This window comes from Alligator mississippiensis, chromosome 3 (genome assembly GCF_030867095.1).
Source record: "Alligator mississippiensis isolate rAllMis1 chromosome 3, rAllMis1, whole genome shotgun sequence".
Classification (NCBI taxonomy): domain Eukaryota; kingdom Metazoa; phylum Chordata; order Crocodylia; family Alligatoridae; genus Alligator; species Alligator mississippiensis.
The window spans coordinates 206643860-206664386 of record NC_081826.1 but is presented as its reverse complement, the minus strand read 5'-3'; the positions used below and the strand labels follow the sequence as shown (position 1 = coordinate 206664386).

At 39.5% G+C, this 20527-nt stretch overlaps 2 protein-coding genes across 19 annotated transcripts in view; one reads left to right on the top strand and one right to left on the bottom strand.

Annotated features, from left to right (window-relative positions):
* The window catches only part of CDC14B (cell division cycle 14B), a 70926-nt gene that overhangs the window by 47245 nt on the left and 3154 nt on the right, over positions 1-20527 (top strand). For 4 of the 16 annotated variants that reach the window (XR_009460998.1, XR_009461000.1, XM_059724849.1 and 1 more), the window contains one exon: positions 8177-12829. The exons of 1 other annotated variant lie outside the window; for it this stretch is intronic. Coding sequence is in view for 9 of the 15 variants with exons in the window: in XM_059724853.1 (XP_059580836.1) it covers positions 8177-8216 (40 nt within the window). In the remaining 6 variants the exon portion in view is untranslated. Of the gene's footprint in view, positions 1-1694; positions 1812-7111; positions 12830-20527 lie in introns of those variants that run through there. 11 more of the 16 variants (XM_059724857.1, XM_019478022.2, XM_019478026.2 and 8 more) reach the window with 7 other exon arrangements.
* Positions 18299-20527, bottom strand: part of HABP4 (hyaluronan binding protein 4) — a 30603-nt gene continuing 28374 nt past the window's right edge. For 2 of the 3 annotated variants that reach the window (XM_019478032.2, XM_014608680.3), the window contains 2 exons: positions 19768-19950; positions 18299-18873 (listed from right to left, as the gene is read on the bottom strand). In XM_019478032.2, the coding sequence (XP_019333577.1) occupies positions 18817-18873; positions 19768-19950 (240 nt within the window). In that variant the 3' untranslated portion in view covers positions 18299-18816. The remainder of the gene's footprint in view (positions 18874-19767; positions 19951-20527) is intronic. The other variant, XM_019478031.2, reaches the window with a different exon arrangement.

Here is a 20527-nt window from a genome sequence, read left to right as displayed (position 1 = left end):
GGCCCAATCCCTCGGTGCAGGGCTGGCCCAGGTGGATCCAATCAAGCCCCACAGTTCCAGAAACTTAAAATCAGGGGGAGCAGTGGCAGTGTTGATGTGAATTGCCACCACTACCCCACTGCCAAATTTCTGGACCCATGGGGAGTCTTGTGAGGAGCTGAGACCCACAATCTGTCTACTGGATGGGAGTCAGACCCAAAAGTCAGTTAAATTTCTCTTTTAAAAAACATAGATGTGCGTGTGCATTTTTGAACTGCCTGATTTGCAGCTGATTTTTTGGTCTCAGCCCTAGGATCACATGGGAGCTGGTTCAAGACTCCATTGCAGTAGTGTGATCTATATTTAGATCGTTGTAACCAGTAACATGCAGCTGCTCAGGAAACTCTCTAAGTCATATTAATGCTTATGGCTCTAAAAGCAAAGTGTGGCAGGCAACAAGACCATGTGTTAATGATAAAAGCATAACTGTGCAGTAGCACAGTTATCCCTTGTGGTGAAAGCATAATGTTTTTGCATTAATTGATTTCAGATTTATCTGTTGTTACAGGTATGATGTTGAGTAATCAGTTGTATAATAATCTTAAAATATATGTGCACATTGGTCCTATGGGTCTTCAGAGTAACTTAGTACAGTAGTTTTATAGTTATTTATAAACAAAATTCAGAGAAGAAGGTGAGAAGTCTGCAAGCAAAAGTGACCTTGAAGATTTTTGTAGTCTGCTTGAAAGCATATAACTGAAAGAGCAACTGAAATGTTTCACTTCCTAATACCAGCAACCTAATTCAGTTTCTTGAAGAAAATTATTTGTAATATTAGTAGAACATAGTTTTGGATCTACACATTCAGAGTTAAAATTGCATTTGATGCACCTTGCTACAATAATTTTAATGGAGGCACACGAAGGACAGAGTCACTTTGTCTATCGGTAGTTAGCTAAGTTGCAGAGGCCCAGTTAATAATTACTATCAGGTGAAGTAATCAAAAATACATTCTTACCTTATTATCTCACAGCCTAAGTAAAAATAAAACTTGGCAGGCTTGTTAAAATCGAATGAAAGTAGAAGCTAGGGAGTGGCAAGGGAACAAAAACACACCCCTGATTTTTTTAAAAGGCGTTGAAAATCTTGATCTCTCAGCAGGAATTGCAGATGATTAACACCTTTGAAAATGGGACTGTAAGTGTAATGTCATTTGGTGTGACTAAGAACTTTGTCAACTAAAAAGCATTCCTAGTTCAAGATAACCAGGATTTATCCAGTCTAGTATTTTAAATGTTGCACATTAACATCTTGTGGATGTAGTGTTTCTTTGTAGTCTTTTTGTGTTGCTTTTTCTTCAGTACAAAATATTTAAAAACTCTAAAATGTCAGATGCCTTGCTTCATTTCTACTTCCTTCCCCTCAAAGATGAAAAGAGAGAGACTCCAATATTCTTAATAGTGTATATCTTTGAAGGTAAAAAATAAATCACTTGAAACTGCTAACACTACTCCTCGAATTTAACTTAATTCTGAAAAGAACTACTTCCAAGGACATGTTGTATATTTCACTCAAGACAACCCTCCTCCTGAAATCATGTAGAACGTCATGACGTTTTTACTAGAATATGTTCATTGTGCTTGAAATGTGATATCTTCTTGCCAGTTTTGTCTGAAACATTCAGGTTATAACTTTCTTTTTCCCACTCTTTTCAGAGTAATTCTGCAGTCCAGTGTTCAGAAAACTAAAACCTCTGAACGTAACATTTCTGACAGTACAGACATTACTAAAAGAACTACCAGGTCTGCTACAAGAAAAAGCAGTTTAAAAAGGTGAGAGTTATTCTCTTTAAAGCTCCAGACCGTTGTTCTCAGGTAAAGCTTTTTGACCTGGCTTGTCCATTGCTGATAGCGGACTTCTGCCTTGGGGCATCCTAGTGAAAAGGATGCAACTGAAATGCACTTTGGCCATGGACAGATGTTACATTTATAGTGCTACCAATGCCTTTGTGGAACTACAAAAGCCTAGGACAGTGTTTCTCAACGTGTGGGTCACAAGAATATATGAAAGGGTTGGGAACAAACTTTAAAAATGGATTTTCCTTTAAAGGAAAAAAAAAATTGGGAAACTCTGGTTTTTCCCTTGAAGGCTGGCAGAGTTTCAGCCTGCCAGGGGTTGCTTGGGGGCCCCCCATGCTGCGCTCTCTCTCTCTCTCTTTCTCTCTCTCTGTGGGGTTTGGGGCAGGAGGCAACAGGTTGGGAGTGCAGGACAATGAGTTAAGACTAGCCATTGATGTTTACAAATGGGTCGTGATACAAAAATGGTTGAGAACCACCGGTCTAGGAGACAGATGTGCACACCCCCCGTAGCACTATGAAAATGGCAGAAATACCACAAAAATGTATCTGGCAACTTCCCTGTAAAGCTACAAAACGTGGCATTACTTATAATGTCTGTACAGTGCACCATAGTGCTACAGGGGGTCTCTCCATCCCTCAGTGCTCTGTTCTCCTTCTTCCCTCACCTTGCAAGTTTGGGGGGAATGGGGAGGGAGACCAGGAGCTGGTACTGTCACCCAGACACTGACAAGTTGCCTGCTTCTCTCCCTGCTCCAGATATTGGTTTGACCTATTGTAAAACGGGTCCTTTCCTTATCCCTTACAAAGCCATCAGAAGCTGGTGGGGGCTTAGCGGGCTCTGCAGGAGCCATGGTGGGCTGACGAGTGACAGGACTGAGCCTACAATCTTGAGCCAGCATCTCCTGGTTCAGTTTGGTGGGAAGGGAGGGGTGGAATTGGGATCAGGCCCACAATCTTTGTGGCTGGTACAAACCACTGGGGGCTAGCCTGGGTGAGGAGGAGCTGCCCGGGGAAGCTGCAGTGGAGCAAACAAAAGTGGTGGGGGTTAGGAGAGGTGGCCTAAGTTAGAACTGGAGTGAAAGGCAAGGCAGGGCAATGACACGAGGGTTTTTTTTAATTTCTTACCCAGCTTTCATTTTTTTCTTCCTTGAGTATTAAGTCTTTGCCTGCCTAGAAGGGACTGCTAAGATCACTGTCCTGTAATTTAGCTAACAGGAAGAGCAGGTAGGCTGTCAGTGATCAGACCTGGTGGGGGGAGGGTGAGCAGAGCTGTGCAAGCCCCTGTTGCAGAGGTGTAGCAAACTCATTCAGTGCTTGGGGTAGGGGTGGCATGGGAACCCTGGGGTCCCATTCATCCCCCTGTCTCCACAGATATGCTGTGTCTGCTCTGAGAGAAATCCCTGGGGGGCAGGAATTGATCCCCCACTTAACCCCTCAGATGCAGTGCTGGGTGCAAGGCTGCATTTCCCATAGTAAAGACTCTTGGGGAGACATTTTGGTGCCCCCTCATAATCAATACCAGGGGCTGGTTCACTGTTCACCCCATCAGTTACACTGCTGCTCTCCTGCATCCCCTGGCAAGTCACATTGCTGAATGCCTTTCAAGTGCTTTCCTGATGCTCCGGGGAAGTATGTGGGGGGGGTGTTCAGCACCTGTGTCCCAGCCTATAGAGTGTTTCAAAGTGCTGCTACATTTGTAGCACTATGAATGTAATGTTTATCCATTACCAGCATCACCTATTGAGAACATCTGGAGCTTTGAATCTCTTGTTATACCTTTTACAGTGCTGAATGAATTTTGAAAGTTGGAAGAGTTGTGTTGTGGTTCTTCACATATGATTAAGGACTGCTGAATTTAAGAGTTTTAGCTCCTGAAGCAAAATGCCAGTAGGCACTGAAGAAACCCTTCAAGAAATTCCTTGTCTTGAATGAAATGAGGGAACCCACAGTCTTGAGGGAAAACAGTATACAGTATTATGTATGGAAAAGGGATTCCTTCTTTCTCTTAGTAAGAGGAATATAAAAACAAAAAGGAGTTAGATTGTGTCCTGCAACATGTTAGAAGGAACCTTAGAGTTGGGACTGGCTTTAGATGCCCTGAAAATTATTTTTAAAAATGTAGGCAATATATGCATGTATGTAGCATTAGTATGAGATTTTTTGTAAGGAAATAAGCATTCGGAGTCTGAACATGAGAGTCAGCCTTACAAGATTCTTGAGGGTTAAAAACTTGAGGGGTCTGAATAAAAGCAAAAATGCCTTTTTTGTTGAATAAGCATATGGGTGAAATGCTAATTTGCTTGACTGCTACTGCTCTAGTTCTTGGCTTCACACATGTCTAAAGTCACTTCTGCAAACATAGACCAGACCTCACAGGTTTTACTAGAAATTAACATATGCGTGCACACAGGTTCAATGATCATTGGAGGACTTAACCCATCAACATTTCCTTTCTGTGCTGTCTCACTTTCATGTTCAAGGACATCTGCACACTGCAAAAGTGGGATGTTAAATTTTTCCTTTTGTTGGGATTGAAACTCTCAGGAGAGTTTACAGTTTAGCTTGAGTACACCTGAACTAAACAAGTTTCTATATGTATGGCTTTAATGGCATGTAGTAGTTCTCAAGCGATTTGATGGTTGGAAGTAACAAGTTTTCCTTGTGCTTGTTGTGGAATCACTCTAAAGGGCTTGTTATAAATGCTGAAGGAACACCATTTTCTGTTAGGAGGAGTGAGAGGAGGTGGATTATCTCTCTGACTAGCCGTCCTTGGCTAGGACAGAGGTGTCAAGGTCAGCAGGCCCCCCAGGCCAGATACAAACCTTGAAACCTGGAAGTGTTGACATAAGGGTTTTAATGCAGCTGTTGTCCACTTCCCCCATCTTCCCCCTGCTGACATGTTCCCCACCAGGACTCTGTAGCTGGGAATGCAGAGGTAGGCCCTGTCCCTGCTCTTTCTGGGCCCTCTAGGAGCCTCAATAGACTGGGTGAAATAGCTTCACAAGTTGGATCCAGCCTGCAGACTGCATCTTTGACACCCCTGACCTGGGACATATGGATTGGTGACTATTTGCATAAATCCAAACTTCACCTGTTGTGTTCCACTGAGATAATTTATTTCTCTCCTGCTTCTGCTTGCCTTATTAAAGGATAATGCAAGCTATCTATATCTATATAGCTATAGCTTGCATATAACTATATAGATAGATATATAGCTTGCATCACTCAGTGTGTGTGTGTCTATAATATATGCACAAATTTGTGTGTGTATGCATGTACACACATGCACAAACATACATAAAGAGAGTGTGTGTGTGTGTGTGTGTGCGCGCACATGCATGCATGCAGTATATTTGTGTATATATGAACAGTGAATGTTGAGGGATTGGGGACCTTAGTGAATATGAACGTATACGAAGTGTGTGTGTGGTGTGTTTAAAAACATCCTTTATGTGTGCTCATGGCATTTTCAGGAATAATTGCATAAGTGACCTTTTGATAAATATTGACCAATAGCTATAAGATAAAATGCAACCATTTTGTAAAACACTAAATCTGTTCTGTGTGTGTCTTCTGATGGTACTGACAAGAACAGTACATATTTTGGTTCACCCTGAGTTTTCTAGTTCTGACTGCTATGTACTTCTTAAGCCTCTGCTGGTTTATTTTCCTTGGTTCTCTAGCTAGTTTTCTGCTAAGTTATCTCGTTTTCAGTCCATTTCCTTTTCTCTCACTTTTTATAAAGAAAAGGTTCTTCTCATGATTTATTGTGTGAAGCATTTTCCCATACTTGATGAAATTCTTCAGGCATGATGCCAAATTTGTGACCGACTTGAACTCTTACTGATGGATTCCTTGGCTCATAAATAGCATTGAACACTGCAGAATATTTGTGACTCAATGTTCTGATGCTACTCAAACTTCTATCTAGGTCTTTAACTTCAGACCGTAATCAAATAGTGCTCCTCATGCTTTACTTGGAGACTATCTTGGTCTAGTATCTAACTGGCTGGCTGTCCAGTTACCATCCTTTTCAGTTCCTTCTGAGTAAATATGCTCTTCTGGAGAACAGTAGGGATTTTTATTTCCTTGTGACAGATGAGAAGAAAAGAAAAAGTAATTCTAATAATTTAGCATATGAAGATCAGATCCAGCCATTGAAAATGTTGCAGAACAAAATGATGGTCTCTACCAGTAGCACATTGTGGAATTCTTAAGTACTTTTTTCCATCTGAAGAGGTTGTTGAGCTGCAGCCAGTTTTAAATAGCATGTGACTAAATTCCTAGTCTTGTGGGCATTTTACAAAATGACCTTCCTTATCACATGGATGTGTTCTTATTTAACTATAGCCTTTGGCAAAATCCTGCATAGAGCCAGTTTTTGTTGCACACTGAGGTAATGATTGCTGGGCTCGATCTGGTGAAAGAAAGTGGATGACATAATGGAGCTTCTTTAGTCTCATTAGAAAAACAAAAGCAAAAATACTAGCTCTTCCATCTTTTTCTGCTTGAACTTTTATTCGGTTTTGTATTTTTTTTTTTAATGGTTGTGCCCCAAACTGAATTCTTTTATTATGGTTCATGTCTGAAGATGGTGTAGAAAAGAATAAGCCTGATTTATCCGAACTGTGTAGTATTGCACTTAATCTAATCCAGCATTTCTAAGACTGCATTAGTTTTTCCAGGTAATTTTTTTTCACCCTTATCTGCTATTGCTGAACCTGGATTCTCCCATTTTGTGTCTCTTGTTCTTTATTTTTCCCATAAACATTAATTTTGGGGGAATTTATTGGATCTCATTTTGTTCATAGACACTACAACTGATTTCATTCTTGATGTAGCTGAATCTCATTATTCTCAAATTTGTGATCCTTTTTAACATTATCATCCACAATTTGAGTAGCATATTTGCTCCCGTGACTTTCAAACTGTTAAGGAAACTATTTAATAATGGATCCTAAATGACTCGCTTCCCAATAAAATATAGTAATTTATGACTACTATTTTTTCATCAGGTTTTCAGATTTACAGCCTCATCCCCTTTTCCATTCACAGTGTTCATTGCATTTCCTTTAGGAGCCAATCTATACCATGTGGCAAATTCCCAGCACATACCTGCCCAGTACCAGTTTTAACACATCTCTTATCTATCGTATGGATGGATCAGCATGATGATTGGATTGGAAGGGATTCATAGCCTCTAAGGCATGATCTTGTCCTGTGACCCCAGTCTGAGTCATTTAACTTACAGATACTTTGTTTCTCCCATCTAGGGTGTGCCTGGTGTAGCTTGACCCAGAAATGGCCGGCCATCGTTAAGTTTTCACTGTTGAATTACTCATTTTAGCCATCCTAAAAAGTAAAGACAAATCCAAAAATCTTCTGTAACACTTGCCATATTTTTTATTCATTCGTCTGAAAGCACTTAAGTACAAAAGTGTCAGCATCTTCACTACAGAGATGGGAAAGAGAAGAGACAGAATTTAGTCTCTGAGCCAGAAAAAAGACCCCGGTTTCCTGACCTCCTAGTGTCCTTTCCAGTAAATGTTTGAATAACTCAAAGCAGCAGCCGAACTACAGCTAAATAACAAAACAAAAAAAATCCTCCCTGCAGAAGAATAGAAATTTGTTGTTGCACTCGTTAACAGCATTTGAGCTGTATGTGTTTAGTAAGCAGTTTGTTCTCCTTCCCTAGTCAGTAAAAGGGATAAAATGGTTTCCAGTGAGGTTTGAAGAGTTAAGGACTTCAGTGTAATTCCGGTGCTGGAATCATTGTAGAAAGGAAGAAATAGTCGCTAGAGAAAGATCTGTAACCATTATTTTGTAGGTGTTTTGGCATTTTTCTAACCAGAGCAGCATGTCATGAAAATAAACAGAAGCATGCTTTAATAACCCAGTATGCTTTCACCATTTCTGCTCCCTTAAGTTGGAAACTGCTTGTGCACTGAGTTTGCCTATATGTAATCTAAATTTTAGCTTTAGAAAAATAATATTTCTTTACCATTCACTCTACTTTTCCTACAGTCTCATACCTCAGAAGGAGAGAAGGAAAACGCAAATGCGCTTAATGAAATTATGGTACTTTGCATCCTCTGCTGCTTTTCTGTGCACAGTTGAACCTCTTTCTACACGTTATAATCAGACCAGTGTGATTTCTTTATAATTGATACTGCATTGTCTCTGAATGTATCCAAGTCTTTTACAGTATTTTTCTTTGAAATGTGCTTTGCTTAATTTACATGGGCAGAAATGTTTGTTTGAAATATTTCTGTGCTTGCTTTGGTTTTTGGAGTGCACATTTTGATTTTGATTTTTTAAACATGTTTTTATCATTTCAGCAGTCATTCCATCACAAGGACTAGGACAGTGTTGTGTTAAATTAAAAATAAGCAACTAGAGCTGAAGAGGACATGGAGGAGGAAAAAAGGGATATCGCTATGGGACTTGATGCAGTTTAGGAAGAAAATGCTTTGGCTTTGTTTTGCAGTAAAGATTTAGCAGAAAGCTCCTTATTTGTGGAAGACACGGACTGGTAGAAAGCTGAGCTATCTAATCAAGCTTTTTAATTCTAAACATTTACTCAAATGTTTTAAAAAGTAATTGTAAATTTAGACTCAGGTGTAAATATTTAAGTTCTCTATTATAAAGAGAGCCTGCTAGTCCATATGATGCATGTGTATAAATTGTGATGGCAATCACTTAGCTGCTGGCCACCATAAAAAGTGAAAACATGGTGAGGCTTTTAAATATTTAATTCACTGTTCTCCATCCAAGTCAGCCTCAGTCTCCAGTTAGAGACTAAGCTTGGAAAGGCAGTCTTTTATTCTCATAACAAGGTACTCTCATGTTGATTGGCTCTCCTTTTCTTATTTTGTATGAATTTTTTTTATGAAGCTGCAATTGTAAGTACACAGACTAATTACTGTCCACCAAAGAGTGCTTTATTTCCAAGGATTTCTTTTTTAAAGAACCTAATTAAAAGCTAATGCTATTTAAGCAGTTAATAGCTTTTAAATTGCTCAGAATGCAGTGGTTCTTTCAACCAGTAGTATTTGCTTGAATCAGGTATATTTCCTACCAGAGTTTAATATAAAGAAGTACCATCAGTGTTTAAACCCACGCTGCGGCCTGAATTATTTTACTTACTAGTGCTGCATGTAACACTTAAGAATAACATACCTGAAAGATGAGAAAATTTTTCTTATGTCTTTGCGTATTCGACCACACTTTCTGGTCATTGTCACTAATTACCTGGTTTAGTCATTTTCTTTCATGCAATAATGGTGGAGGCTGGAGAGAGAGAGAAAGAGACTTAAAATAGGAATATGTATTTATAAAACCACTGAAATGAGCAGTGGGACTCAGGGGCAGGTGTAATTAGAAATGTTAGTTTGAGGTGACAGTGTTTTTTAAAATATCCACATATATTTTTTAAAAGAAATGCTAGATATCTAATTATCTATTTAGTGCCATGGTAATTTTTTTTAAAGGGAATCTGTCTAGGGTTTGAAATATCATTTCTTTCTTTTACAATACTATTTTTTTCAAAACTAAAAGACATTTTTTAAATTTTCTCCACCACCTTTGTCCTGTTAGATTTGACAGCTGTTTTTTTCTGCTGTATCCTTGTCTGCCAACTTCACATTTGACACCCACACAACCCTCAGAATAGATCTGCCTGCTGCATAGTCAGGAGTAAAAGAACACACTTGTTTATTGTTTTTTTTGGAAATGTGTTGCGGGGAGGTTTGAATTATTAGTCAGTGACAGACATTTGTTTTAATTGAATGAATACATATTGATTTTGAGAGACAGAACGTTCCTTTTGTATTGTAAACAGGTGAAATTCAATGCCTAGTTTTGAATGAATCTCCCTTTTTTAAATTTAAAATTAAAAAGATACCTAATGGCAATTTGAGGGTGTTACCTGCATTTCAACAAATAACTGTGTTGCGGCTTGAATAAAATTGGATGGTAAAGGCTACTGACTGTTAGCCCAGAATACGGTAATTTTTAGTTGCAAGAAATACCTCCCAAGTACTTGAACTTTAAATTTGTTCATTTGAATACAAAGCAAATAGAAGAGCAAACAAGTTGAAAATGTAGAGAGTAAAATAATGAAGCTTGGGAAAAAAAGGGGGGGGGGGTGGAGAAAACCCTTTAACTCTCTTTAAATTATCTGGCCTGCCTCCTGTGCTTTGTACAGCACTGTCCCCAGAGAAGTGGCAGTATATCCTATTTTATATTATATTTCAAACTTAATTGGCAATGGGGGGCTGAGGCATACTTACTCTCTGGGGAAAAGAGCCTTACAAACTTTGTGAGGGAAGACATAGGAAGAAAGAAAATAAGTCGACTAGGGTTTTAAACCAAAGGGGTCTACTAGCAAAAAGAGAAATGTTTCCTTTTATTTTAGGAATACTTAGTCATTGTCCCCCATCCAGGAGATCATGGATGTCTAAACTGTGCTTTAGCATGTAGGTGACTTGCAGAAAAAAATGCATATACATGCTCCTGAATTGAAAGAGTGATGTCTTTGTTATGCCCTGCAATTTTTAAACCAAAGCACTTGTTGCGGGCCTCCTTCCATGAGAGAAGGAAGAGCAGCTCCTCCCAAACCTCTCTATCTGACCTGCCTGTAAGCATCAATCAGCCAATAGCAGTTCAGTCAAAGGAGAGTCATAGAAAAGTAGGGCTGGGAGGGATCTCAGTAGATCATCCTGTCTAATCACCTGCTCAAGGCAGGTCATCCCTGTTGAAACTATCAAGTGCAAGTCCTTCTCTAACCTGTTCCTAAAACTATACAATTGACTACAATGTATATGGCCCAAAGACACCCCAACCTGTCAAAAGTCAAGCCAAGGAACAATGGGAGTCAGTGTCCCGCAGCTGCAAGGGCTGCTAAAATACACTTGAGAGACCAGAGGAAGAGGACCATGTCCCCTGCTAGAAGGCAAAAATCCCCACAGTTTGTACCAGTCTGACCATGGTGTAAAATTCCTTCCCGCTCCCAAATGTAATAGGTCAAACTATATGAGCTGGAAGGGCAAGACCCTACACAGGAACCCCCCCATTGCCCAGAAACCTTTGGGTTTAAGTCCCAGTCGGAGCATTTAGCACACTCAAGTCAAAATCCCAAGCCTTGGCTGTAGCCAACACCTAGTGTAAACACAGGAAACGCAGCTAAAACATGATTCTCTGCCATATGCAACTACAGCAACTTGAGTGTTGCTTGTCAGCTAACATACTAGCAAGACAGGCAGTAGGTGCAGCCACAAATGAGAACATGTACTGGAAAGTAAAGGCCTTGGTTTAGTGACCTCACAATTTAAATTTGAGTGACTTTAATAGGTGGATGAAGCAAATCAAAAGTGTGAAAGGGTGGGAGAAGGCGATGGGACTAAATTAGAGTTTGTAGGATTTGGGCAGTGAACTGTAAAGTCTTTGGGTTGCCACCTACCTAGTGATTTCTTTGCTTTCTAGGTATTTTAATCTTTTATGTACATTTTTATGGTCATTTTCATAATGACTAGTTTTTTCTGCTTTGGGGTTAGGGAGTGAAGTAGAAATAATGTCTCCTTTTTATAATTGTACTGGCAAATACTGGATACAGAATAAAAGATCAAGCAAATTACTTGGATTACATCAGAGCCCCAAAATGATGGTTTTTAACAGGTGTAGGTTAGTTACACGTTAACAAAAACTAAGTTGTATATCTGTTTTACCTGCAAGTAGTCAAGCTCTTTTGTTCTAAAGAATCCCCCTAAACAAAATTTCAACAGATTTTAGAATTTCCTTTTTTTAAACAAATAAAATTGAACGCTTTCAACTTTTTTTTTTTTTTTTAAACAACAAAAACGTAGTTGACTGAAAAACCGTCAGTCACAAATGCTTGTTGCATATCGTGAAATTAAACGAAGTTTTGCATTTTTGTTAATATGTATGTTTTGGGCTTCCATCTTTTTCCATCTCTCTACATCTTACTGTTACGGAGAAATGTGTGAGTGCCGCTGGTGCTTTGCATTTGCACACTCAAACCAGCCTTATATAATGACTATGTCATATCCCATTTATTTGTAGTATTTAGTTTGTACTTGGTTTGATATTTGGCCTTACATTTGCACCATACATACCAAAGTTGTCTTAGCATATGACTCTGAAAGATGGGGATGGGTAAAGGAGTCTTTCATTTCCAAAGGGCCATTGACTTGTGAAATAGTGTGCCAAATGTACATATAGAATGGATGCATTGGAGATTTTAAAAGAAGTGTGACTGCTAAGTAGGTTATTCCTCCTATCATGGAGTTGTACTGAATTAGTGTTCTCTTCTTGCTTTTCTTGTTGTTTGTGGGTTTGAGGGGTTTTTATTCCCCAGGATTGGGAAATGCAGGAAGAATCATACTAAAAGCATATAGTAAATACTCTGAGTATTTACAGGGCAAGTCAATTTGCATTAGTGTCAGTGATACATACTGAATTTGCTTTCAGATCTTGACCTGATGCCCTGACTAGAATAGGGAAGTGCTGCTGTTTTTAAAGTTAGATGAAAAATATAAAGCTCTGATTTGTATGAAGAGATGCACATTCTAAATGGAAGAACACTTGTCAAGAGTTACGTTCACCAGATTGTTGTACTTCAATTTTATATTAATAGTTTTTGAGACTTCTTTGTTCGTCTTGTGTGTAAACTCATGTACAGAATATCAGGTTTTGAAAGTTACTGACTGATCAATACTGCTCATCCTGATTTTTTTTTTAATTGTATATTTCTATAATTGTATTTTTTTAATGCTGACTGAATGACAGAATGGGAGTTTATTTTGCTGAAAGTATTTTTAAGATAAAGCTTCATAATGTCTTGTAAACTTAGATAGTTTGATATGCATTAGTCTCATTTGAAAACCTTGCATATTGTGTCTTATTTTATACCAAATCTTGAATAGTGAAAATTGTAAACATAAGTTGTGTACAAATTAAAATGATTAACCAAGGCTTTTTTTTATTTTTTTCCCGTCATTTTATTCTCAAAATCTTCAAAAATCAGGAAGTGTCATAAAGCCTAAGTGTGCATGTAATTCCTAACACCTTATCAGTGAAGATACTATTACTTTAAGTGAGAGCAGAGCACTGAGACTTAAATCAGGATTGTATTTCAACTCTGATACCAACTTTATTTAAGATAATCATTCAACTTTTTCCCCCACCTGCAGAATGGGTTTAGTGCCCATCTCTAAAAAGTGCAGCAGAATAGGTGGGTAAAAGATTGTCTGGCTATACTTGACATGTGTGGCAGAATTTAATTAATTTTTTGAAATAATTGACATTTTTTAAACTTTTGGAAATAATTTTGATCAAATTAAACAATTTGAACACTTTTTTCCTTCTTAAATATTCCACTAAAATGTTACATATAAAATCAACATCAGCTTAATTAGATCAGAATGTGACTGACCTTTAAAGTCAACCTTTGCCACTAACTTCCTCCCTCTTTGGGAAATGTCTGTAATTTTAAACCTTTAATTCCTAAGTCTCTCTCTTGCCTGCTTTCTGATAAAAGTGTAATTATGCCTGTATTTATGAGAAAAAAACATTAACAACATCCTAGTGTATGTGTCAACAAAGTGTACCTCTCTAACCTTCTAGCTCTTCATCCACTTCAAAACTGATTACATTTACTTGTCTTCTGTTCAGTTCATATGACCATTTTCCCAGCATGGTATATCAGAGTGTAGCTGAATCTTAAGGACAACATTATTTCAATGATAAGAACCATTTCTAACACTAAATCTTTGGGCACATGTATTTAACAGGTACAAAGAACATGGATCTTAAAGGAAAATGCAACAAAATAGGTTGACTGGAATTCTAAGACTACTTAAAACAAATATGATAGATTATGATTTATATGGGGTCACTTCCAGATCTGCTGATTTAGTTTAGGCTAGTTTTTAGTTTTTTTCATGCTGCAGTGGTTCCACGTGGCTATCTGTAGAGGTGCCACTAAGCAAGGGTGCCAGAGACACAGCACAAGACCCGCATCTAGTCCATCCGGCTTACTAGAAATAGAGGGTATAGCCAGGGATATGTGTGGCCTGCCATAGAATCTGGGACCCCTTGGCCCTGGCCTTTAGCAGCAGACATGTAAGCAGTGGCCTGGCCTGCGGTTGTTTGCCCCACTGCCATTGCAGTGGCCACAGCTGCTTCTAGTCACCGTTGCTGCTGCAGTGGCTGCGGAGGCTGCTCTATACAAGATCCAGCCCAGCGTGCCAGGTGCATTTGATACCCCTGCACTAAAAAAAAAGGAATGGCAAAGGTGGTCTTGGTTAGCTTTCAAGTTCACTTGCAAAAAAGGGGTTTGATAAGAAATGACTTTTTTTATTCTAAGAGGAGTCATTTTGTCTTCAGCAGGAAAATAATATAGCTTATCAGCCTAGTATGTGGCAGCATCATGTGGGGGAGTCTCCTAGATCACCTATAAAGTTAGTTTCTAGCATCCCTTCCCCTGAACAAACTAGCACCAAGTAGGGTCACAGGATACTGACTAAATGAACTGCTTCTGGCAGAGGATGAAAACATACCAGCAGTTGACTTGAGGCCTCCTAGGTTTACAGTATGTTATTTAATGCCCTGTCTCCATTACTTGTCTAAGGATCCACCAACTGGGATATAAATGGGAAGAAAACAGAAAGTGTTCTTAAGAAGTAAAAGAAGCCTCCCCCACCACCCAACCTTGGCAATTTTAGATGTTCAGCCTTGTAGCCAATTTACTTTAATCAACTATGGCTTTGCAGTGTTTCATTATGACAGGATTCTAATTGGTGAAAAAGCTTCAGCAACTGCACTACATTTCCCCTGAGGATAACTTCTTCACATTTATAGAACAGTCGGAAACTCTTTCCCCTGGGGTATTCCTCCTCCTGAGTGGAAACATTTCCTTCAAAATACTTTCTACTCTCATGCTTGAAGAGAAGAATAACATGAGCAGGACTAGAGGATGACAGGTTTTATCATCCCATTTTCCCCCTGCCCAATTTCCATAATGGGACTTTTGAATCCCAAAGCATTTACCCTGGGCAAGAAAAGCCCAAATCCTCAGCAAAACTATACTTATTTCAAGTCTTTTTAAATGATCATGGCTTGAAGAGTCTCTTAAAACCTTAATTCCCTACTCACAGCATGTAGCATATATCCTGCATGCCTTGAATACAAAAAGGGGTCTTATTTTAATGGAGTTGATCGCATCTAATCCTGTTCCTTTAAAGGTACATCTTTTCTGGCAAGGGACAGTGCAGAAGAATTATTCTTTATAAAAAGTAACGTTGAACCTTCTGACCAGATTAGCTGGGGTCGTAACTGCTTAGTTACCTACAGTACCTGCTGCAGGTCTTCTAGCATGAACTCTAGACATGGTGAAGTGCAGAAAACTTCCAAAAATTAAAGGAAAGACAGGAATTAGGAAACCAAAATATAATTATCCAAAGAACAAAACAGATTCCAATTAAATGAAAAGCACTATGGAATCCTCTGGTGACTAGGGTCACATTTTGTTACCTGGAAAGTTGGGGAGGTTTTACACCCCCATCCACAGAATGGTGGGATTCAGAAAAGTGCATTCTGCACCTGGACTCGAAGGCATTTGCTCAATGTCTCCTCCCCCCCCCGCCAAAAACAACCACACCCCAAAACCCTCTCAAAAAACCACACCCTTACCTCCAAGGACAGTGAGACCTAAAAAATGTGGCTTGCTAGTAAAAATGTCAAAACTATGAACAAGTGGAAACAGGATGAGAATGAAAACAGCTGCTGCATATCATAAATTTCAGGTTTGACTTCAAAATGCAGGGCTCCAATTTTATGTAATAAGGGGCATTTGTGTACTCAGCCTTGGCCCATGCTCCCAGTTTCTACCAGTAACAGGAAAGATAAAACCCATCTGAGGTGAATATTTTTTAGTTTTTTGGGATTTTTTTAAACAAAACTTGCCATTCCAAAAATAGAAGTCCTGGATGGCTTTTACCAGAGGTATCTGCAGTTATTGGCAAAGTTTAAACTGTTGAGCACAAATTGGGAAAATAAAGCTTTGCTGATATAGCTTCTGAAGCAAGTTAAGTCTTAAAATGGACATACGGCACAGTATGCAAGTGCTAGTCAACACATGAGGATTATTACTTTTAGTTTCACAATGGGTGGGTCTTCAATTTGCAGATTTTGGCAAAAGGAAAGTTGAAATTGGTTTATCAGCCAATTTCTTTACTAGTGCTTAGGCTGGATAATTCATCTCAGGAAAAGAAAAAAAAAAAAGCCCTAAAAAACAGTTGCTAGAAGGAAAGGCAAGGTTGATGTAGGAAGCAGGAGCTGTCCCATGTGTTCATAACGAAGCCTATTACCAGCTTGGTTGCTTTCAACCATGATAACCAAGCAGAATATTATTTCAGGTGTCTAGAAGCAAGCTCATGTTATAAAGCAAGGTTTTAGCTTCTGTCTCCTAACTAGGTTCCTACTATACATATAGTCCGCCTGCTTAGTTACCCTGAAAATGAGAACACTGTGACCTCTTCTATCCTAAGTTAAAACATAATACTGCTATCTCCTATTAAAACAGCTTCCACTACTGCAGCAATTAAAGTCTGTTGACAGATTTAGGATGACTTCATTTCAACACCTACTGCAAGGGGAGGGAAGACCCCCCTTTGAGACACTGGCTTATCCCCTCCTTCCCTTCTGGTGAGAAGGCAGGCAGAGCGGCTGCATACCCCGAGAGACAAGTTTCACTCCCAAGAATATATACCACCCAATGTTTCCTTTCCTGTGGTGTAAGAGCAGAAGCTAGTCAGGTCTGCAGCAGCACTGATAAAAAAGCAAATATTACTTAAAAACCCACAGGCAGATAGGATTTTGAGGTCTTCTGTCAGAATTTCTGTTTTCACCCTTACAAGAGGTAGCCCCTGCCCAGAAGGGCATTTAAAAAGACAAATGTGTTCTTAAAAGGGTTCTTCCCTCCCTCTGTGAGGGGGGTTTAAAAAAAAAAAAAAGCCTTCCTCCCAGGAGGCTGTTCAGAACAGTTCTTCTCCCTTATTCTGCATCTAAGCTTCACTCACAAAATTGCTCTTGGAGGAACAGCATCCAAGCCATTCATTCTAGTCACGTACTTGAGCTACCTTGAATCACAGGAGTTGCTCTTGCAACCTGTGGGATGGTTCTGAGGGAAACAGGTAGTGCTCCTTTAGAAAGAGCTGGGGTCACCTAATGTCCACCCAACTCCAACAGCTCTGCTGAAATCTCCAAGCCTAAACATCTTGTCTCAGCCCCTCCACTCAACTTCCAAGATAAAGGCAGGACACTTGGTACCAAGACCTTTTCATTTACCTTAAAGGGGGCAACTGTAGAAGTAGGAAGTTGCATCAAGCAAATCATTTTAGAGCAAAAGGGAGAAAACAGGACACTTCTCTTCAATTACTCTAAAAAAAAGTTCACTTGAGGCCGAGTTATTTTGTGCAACTGAGGAAGAGCCCATGCTTGCCTCAGAAGTCAGTTTTAAATTAAATAACCTCTCCAGTCATTTTGGCTTAGTACAGACAGTCAAAAAGCCCAAGGCTGAATCAGTTCAGTTTTTGCAGGTTAGGTGTACAGATTGAACCAATTTGTAAGTGAACATTCACTTTTGATTCAGAAAAAGCAGGCATATGCTTTCAGTGGCTCAAGAAAGAAGCTGGTCGGGCACTAGAGCACACCTCCCAGCCTGTCAGCTCCAAAGCTTCTCCCCCTTCCCTGCTCAAGTGGAGGGGGCAGGGCAAAGTCCCAGCCCAGAGCTAGCTGGATAGGGGGAGGGGGAAAGTGTCGGCCAGGCTGAGAAGGGGTGGGTGGGAAAAAAGGTAGTGGTATTTAATTCATAAAAGCTTGAACAATAGTCTTCTCTCTAAAGCAAGCATGTATTGAACAGAAGGGAACAATGCTATGGAGTCCTGCTGGCTGTGATCATGGAGTACAAATCCCAGAGGCACCTGGAAGCAGGAAGAGGAAGTGATGAGCAACCCTGCAGAGTCTCGTTGCTGTGGGTCTGGACTGCAAGTCCCAGAGACCTCAGGGGGCAGTAGGAAGAAGTAGTGAACACACATCCTATGCTGGGGGACTCTGGTTTAAGGGTTCTAGGACAGAAGTTTCGTAAACCTGTTTGACCTAAATCAGTTAAGTTTGATATTACATTCAACTAAATTTATCTTAAACCAGTTTCAACCACTTTGAAACTGGTTTGTGACTGAGCTTCTGCTCCGTTACAGACTTAAACCAGTGTACGTTTAACTTCTGTCCCTAGCTTTGAGACTGTGGACAAAAAATTAATGTCTCAACCACAACAGTTTAAGTTTAGCTGAAACCATAAGCAAATACAGTTTTCCAGATTAGTCAAGCAGCAGAACCCATGATTCACTGTGGAGATCTAGGAAAAGAATCTACATCCAAACCAATGAGCAGTTTCCTTTATTTGCCAACTTCCGAAAATTGCCGTGTATTAACTGCTTAAAATATGCAAAGGTACATTTCACTCAATGAAGTAAGGAAAGCAGCTTTCAAATCCCTATAGAGGGTTTGCTATAGAGTCCCAATCGTAGACCATGTTGTACAGCTTACATTTCACTGTGCTTTCAAGAAAAAAAAAAAAACAACCCCTCAATATAATCTCTATATACACATTTTAAACACTGTACTGTTGAACTTTTATTTGAAATCCCTCGAGTATAATAACTGTGTGAAGGTTTTATGGTATCTCAAAGAGGCAGATGCTGGAATCAGTAGCAAGATCCCTGTCCTTTAATATCACAAGGTCATTGTTCTCAATAGCATGGGAGTGTAATAGTTTCACACAAGGTGGGGGAGGAGGGAAGAGGGGGAGAAATTTCCTGTAGACTCAGACAATCCTTTCCCACAGCAATGTAAAACTGGTCTCTTCACAGCTATGCCAAAACTGGTCAAGACAGTTCTTTCAAGCTAAAGCAGGAAAATCCTCAGGATCATCAGGATTTGGAGCAGCAATTTGTGTCTACAAAAAGAAAAAAAGGAAGATTAGGGGAGGCGGGGGAACCAAAACAGTACATTGCAGGCCTAGTTTTCATTCACATACCATTTATGCAAGATACAAAAGATGCAAGCACTAAGAAAAGAATACTCCTGAAAGTTATAAGTATTTTAAAGCAGGGACAATGCCTCAATGCAAAGTAATAAGAAATATGATATTTAGTGGTTAAATCATTTCCATTTTGATAGTCTACCAAAGATGATATTCCATTTATACAAGTGGCAAACATGCCTCCTACATCTAAGCATGCACCTGACTCCATAAATTAACTAAACTTGGGGGGTTGTTTGTTTCATTTGTTTTTAAGAACAAGGTGTTTGTTAAATTTTAAAAGTTGCAGTTATTCCATCCTGCATCCTCTCTTCTCAGCAGAGTGACCATAACTTTGACCCTCTGAATACTAACTTTACTAGTATTTCTCCCCGAAAATTAAATATCAGGTTATACTGCAACCACACTATGGATCAAAAATCACAAATCAACGGACTCGCAAGCAGAGATCCTAATTTTCCATGGGGGAAAAAAAAAGCGGAAAAATCTCAGTTTAAAATACACAAAAGTCCACGTGTTCCCACGACCTACCAGAAGTCTAGCAGTGTCCCGAAGTGAGCAATGCAATTTCTTGTCTCTTATTTATGCCTGCTGCTGATTGGCCAAGAGGCAAAAACCGCAGCAAAAATAAGAAAGCGCAAAACTAGCACTGCTTGCTGCAGGGCACCGCCTCACTTTTAGCATAATTGAAGGAAAACGTGGATTCCATGGTGAAAACTAGGATCCCTGCTCATGAATACTCTAGGAAAAAAAAAAAAGCCACCCAGTATAAAGAAAAAAATGTATATAGTCACAAAATAAAAGTACCACCACTTCTGGTTTAGAGCCTGGGTCCTCAACTCTTCTGCCACGGCCACGGCCTCCTCGCGCTCCTCTAGACCCACGCCCAGGGCGAGGAAGATTCCCGAAGTTAATATCCAGCTGAGAAGTTATGTCATTAGCTGCTCTCCGGAAAATGTGGGAGTCATCCTCAGAATCCTCCTTTTGCATCTATAAAAAAAATATATCCGATTAGCTTTCTACCTAGTTTTACAACGAGTTGCTTTGCCACACACCAAACAGCACACTAAGCATTCAGACTTCTTGACTACAGATAATTCAGTGTAGGATGAGAGGCAGAAGGGAGACAACTATAACTTGTCTCATCTCTAGAACTGTTTGGAATTAAGAATACAATTTCCCATGCTACTGTTATGCTATTAAAAGGGTGGACTGAGTGACCATAAAGCCCTCACACTGAGCACAGTGGCAAGATCTAGGCAGTTTTCAAATGGGATCAAAGCATTTAGTATAAAGAGGATTATTTACAAGATACCTTCTAAATAAGCATTGGAAAGGTTATATGAAAGAAATAGTTAACAGCTAAGCTGCACTGTTTTTGTTGGACCATTTTTGTGCTGACCTTGCAATACAGCTATTGTGACAATTATAACACTCCCTCAATATTTTCCATTACTACCTTTACACCACACCAGTAGTACACGGGTATACAATTCAAATGCAGGGACTCATTCCCTGCACTTGAAGTCTGATACATTGCCCATCTTATGCAATACCTGTACCAAAC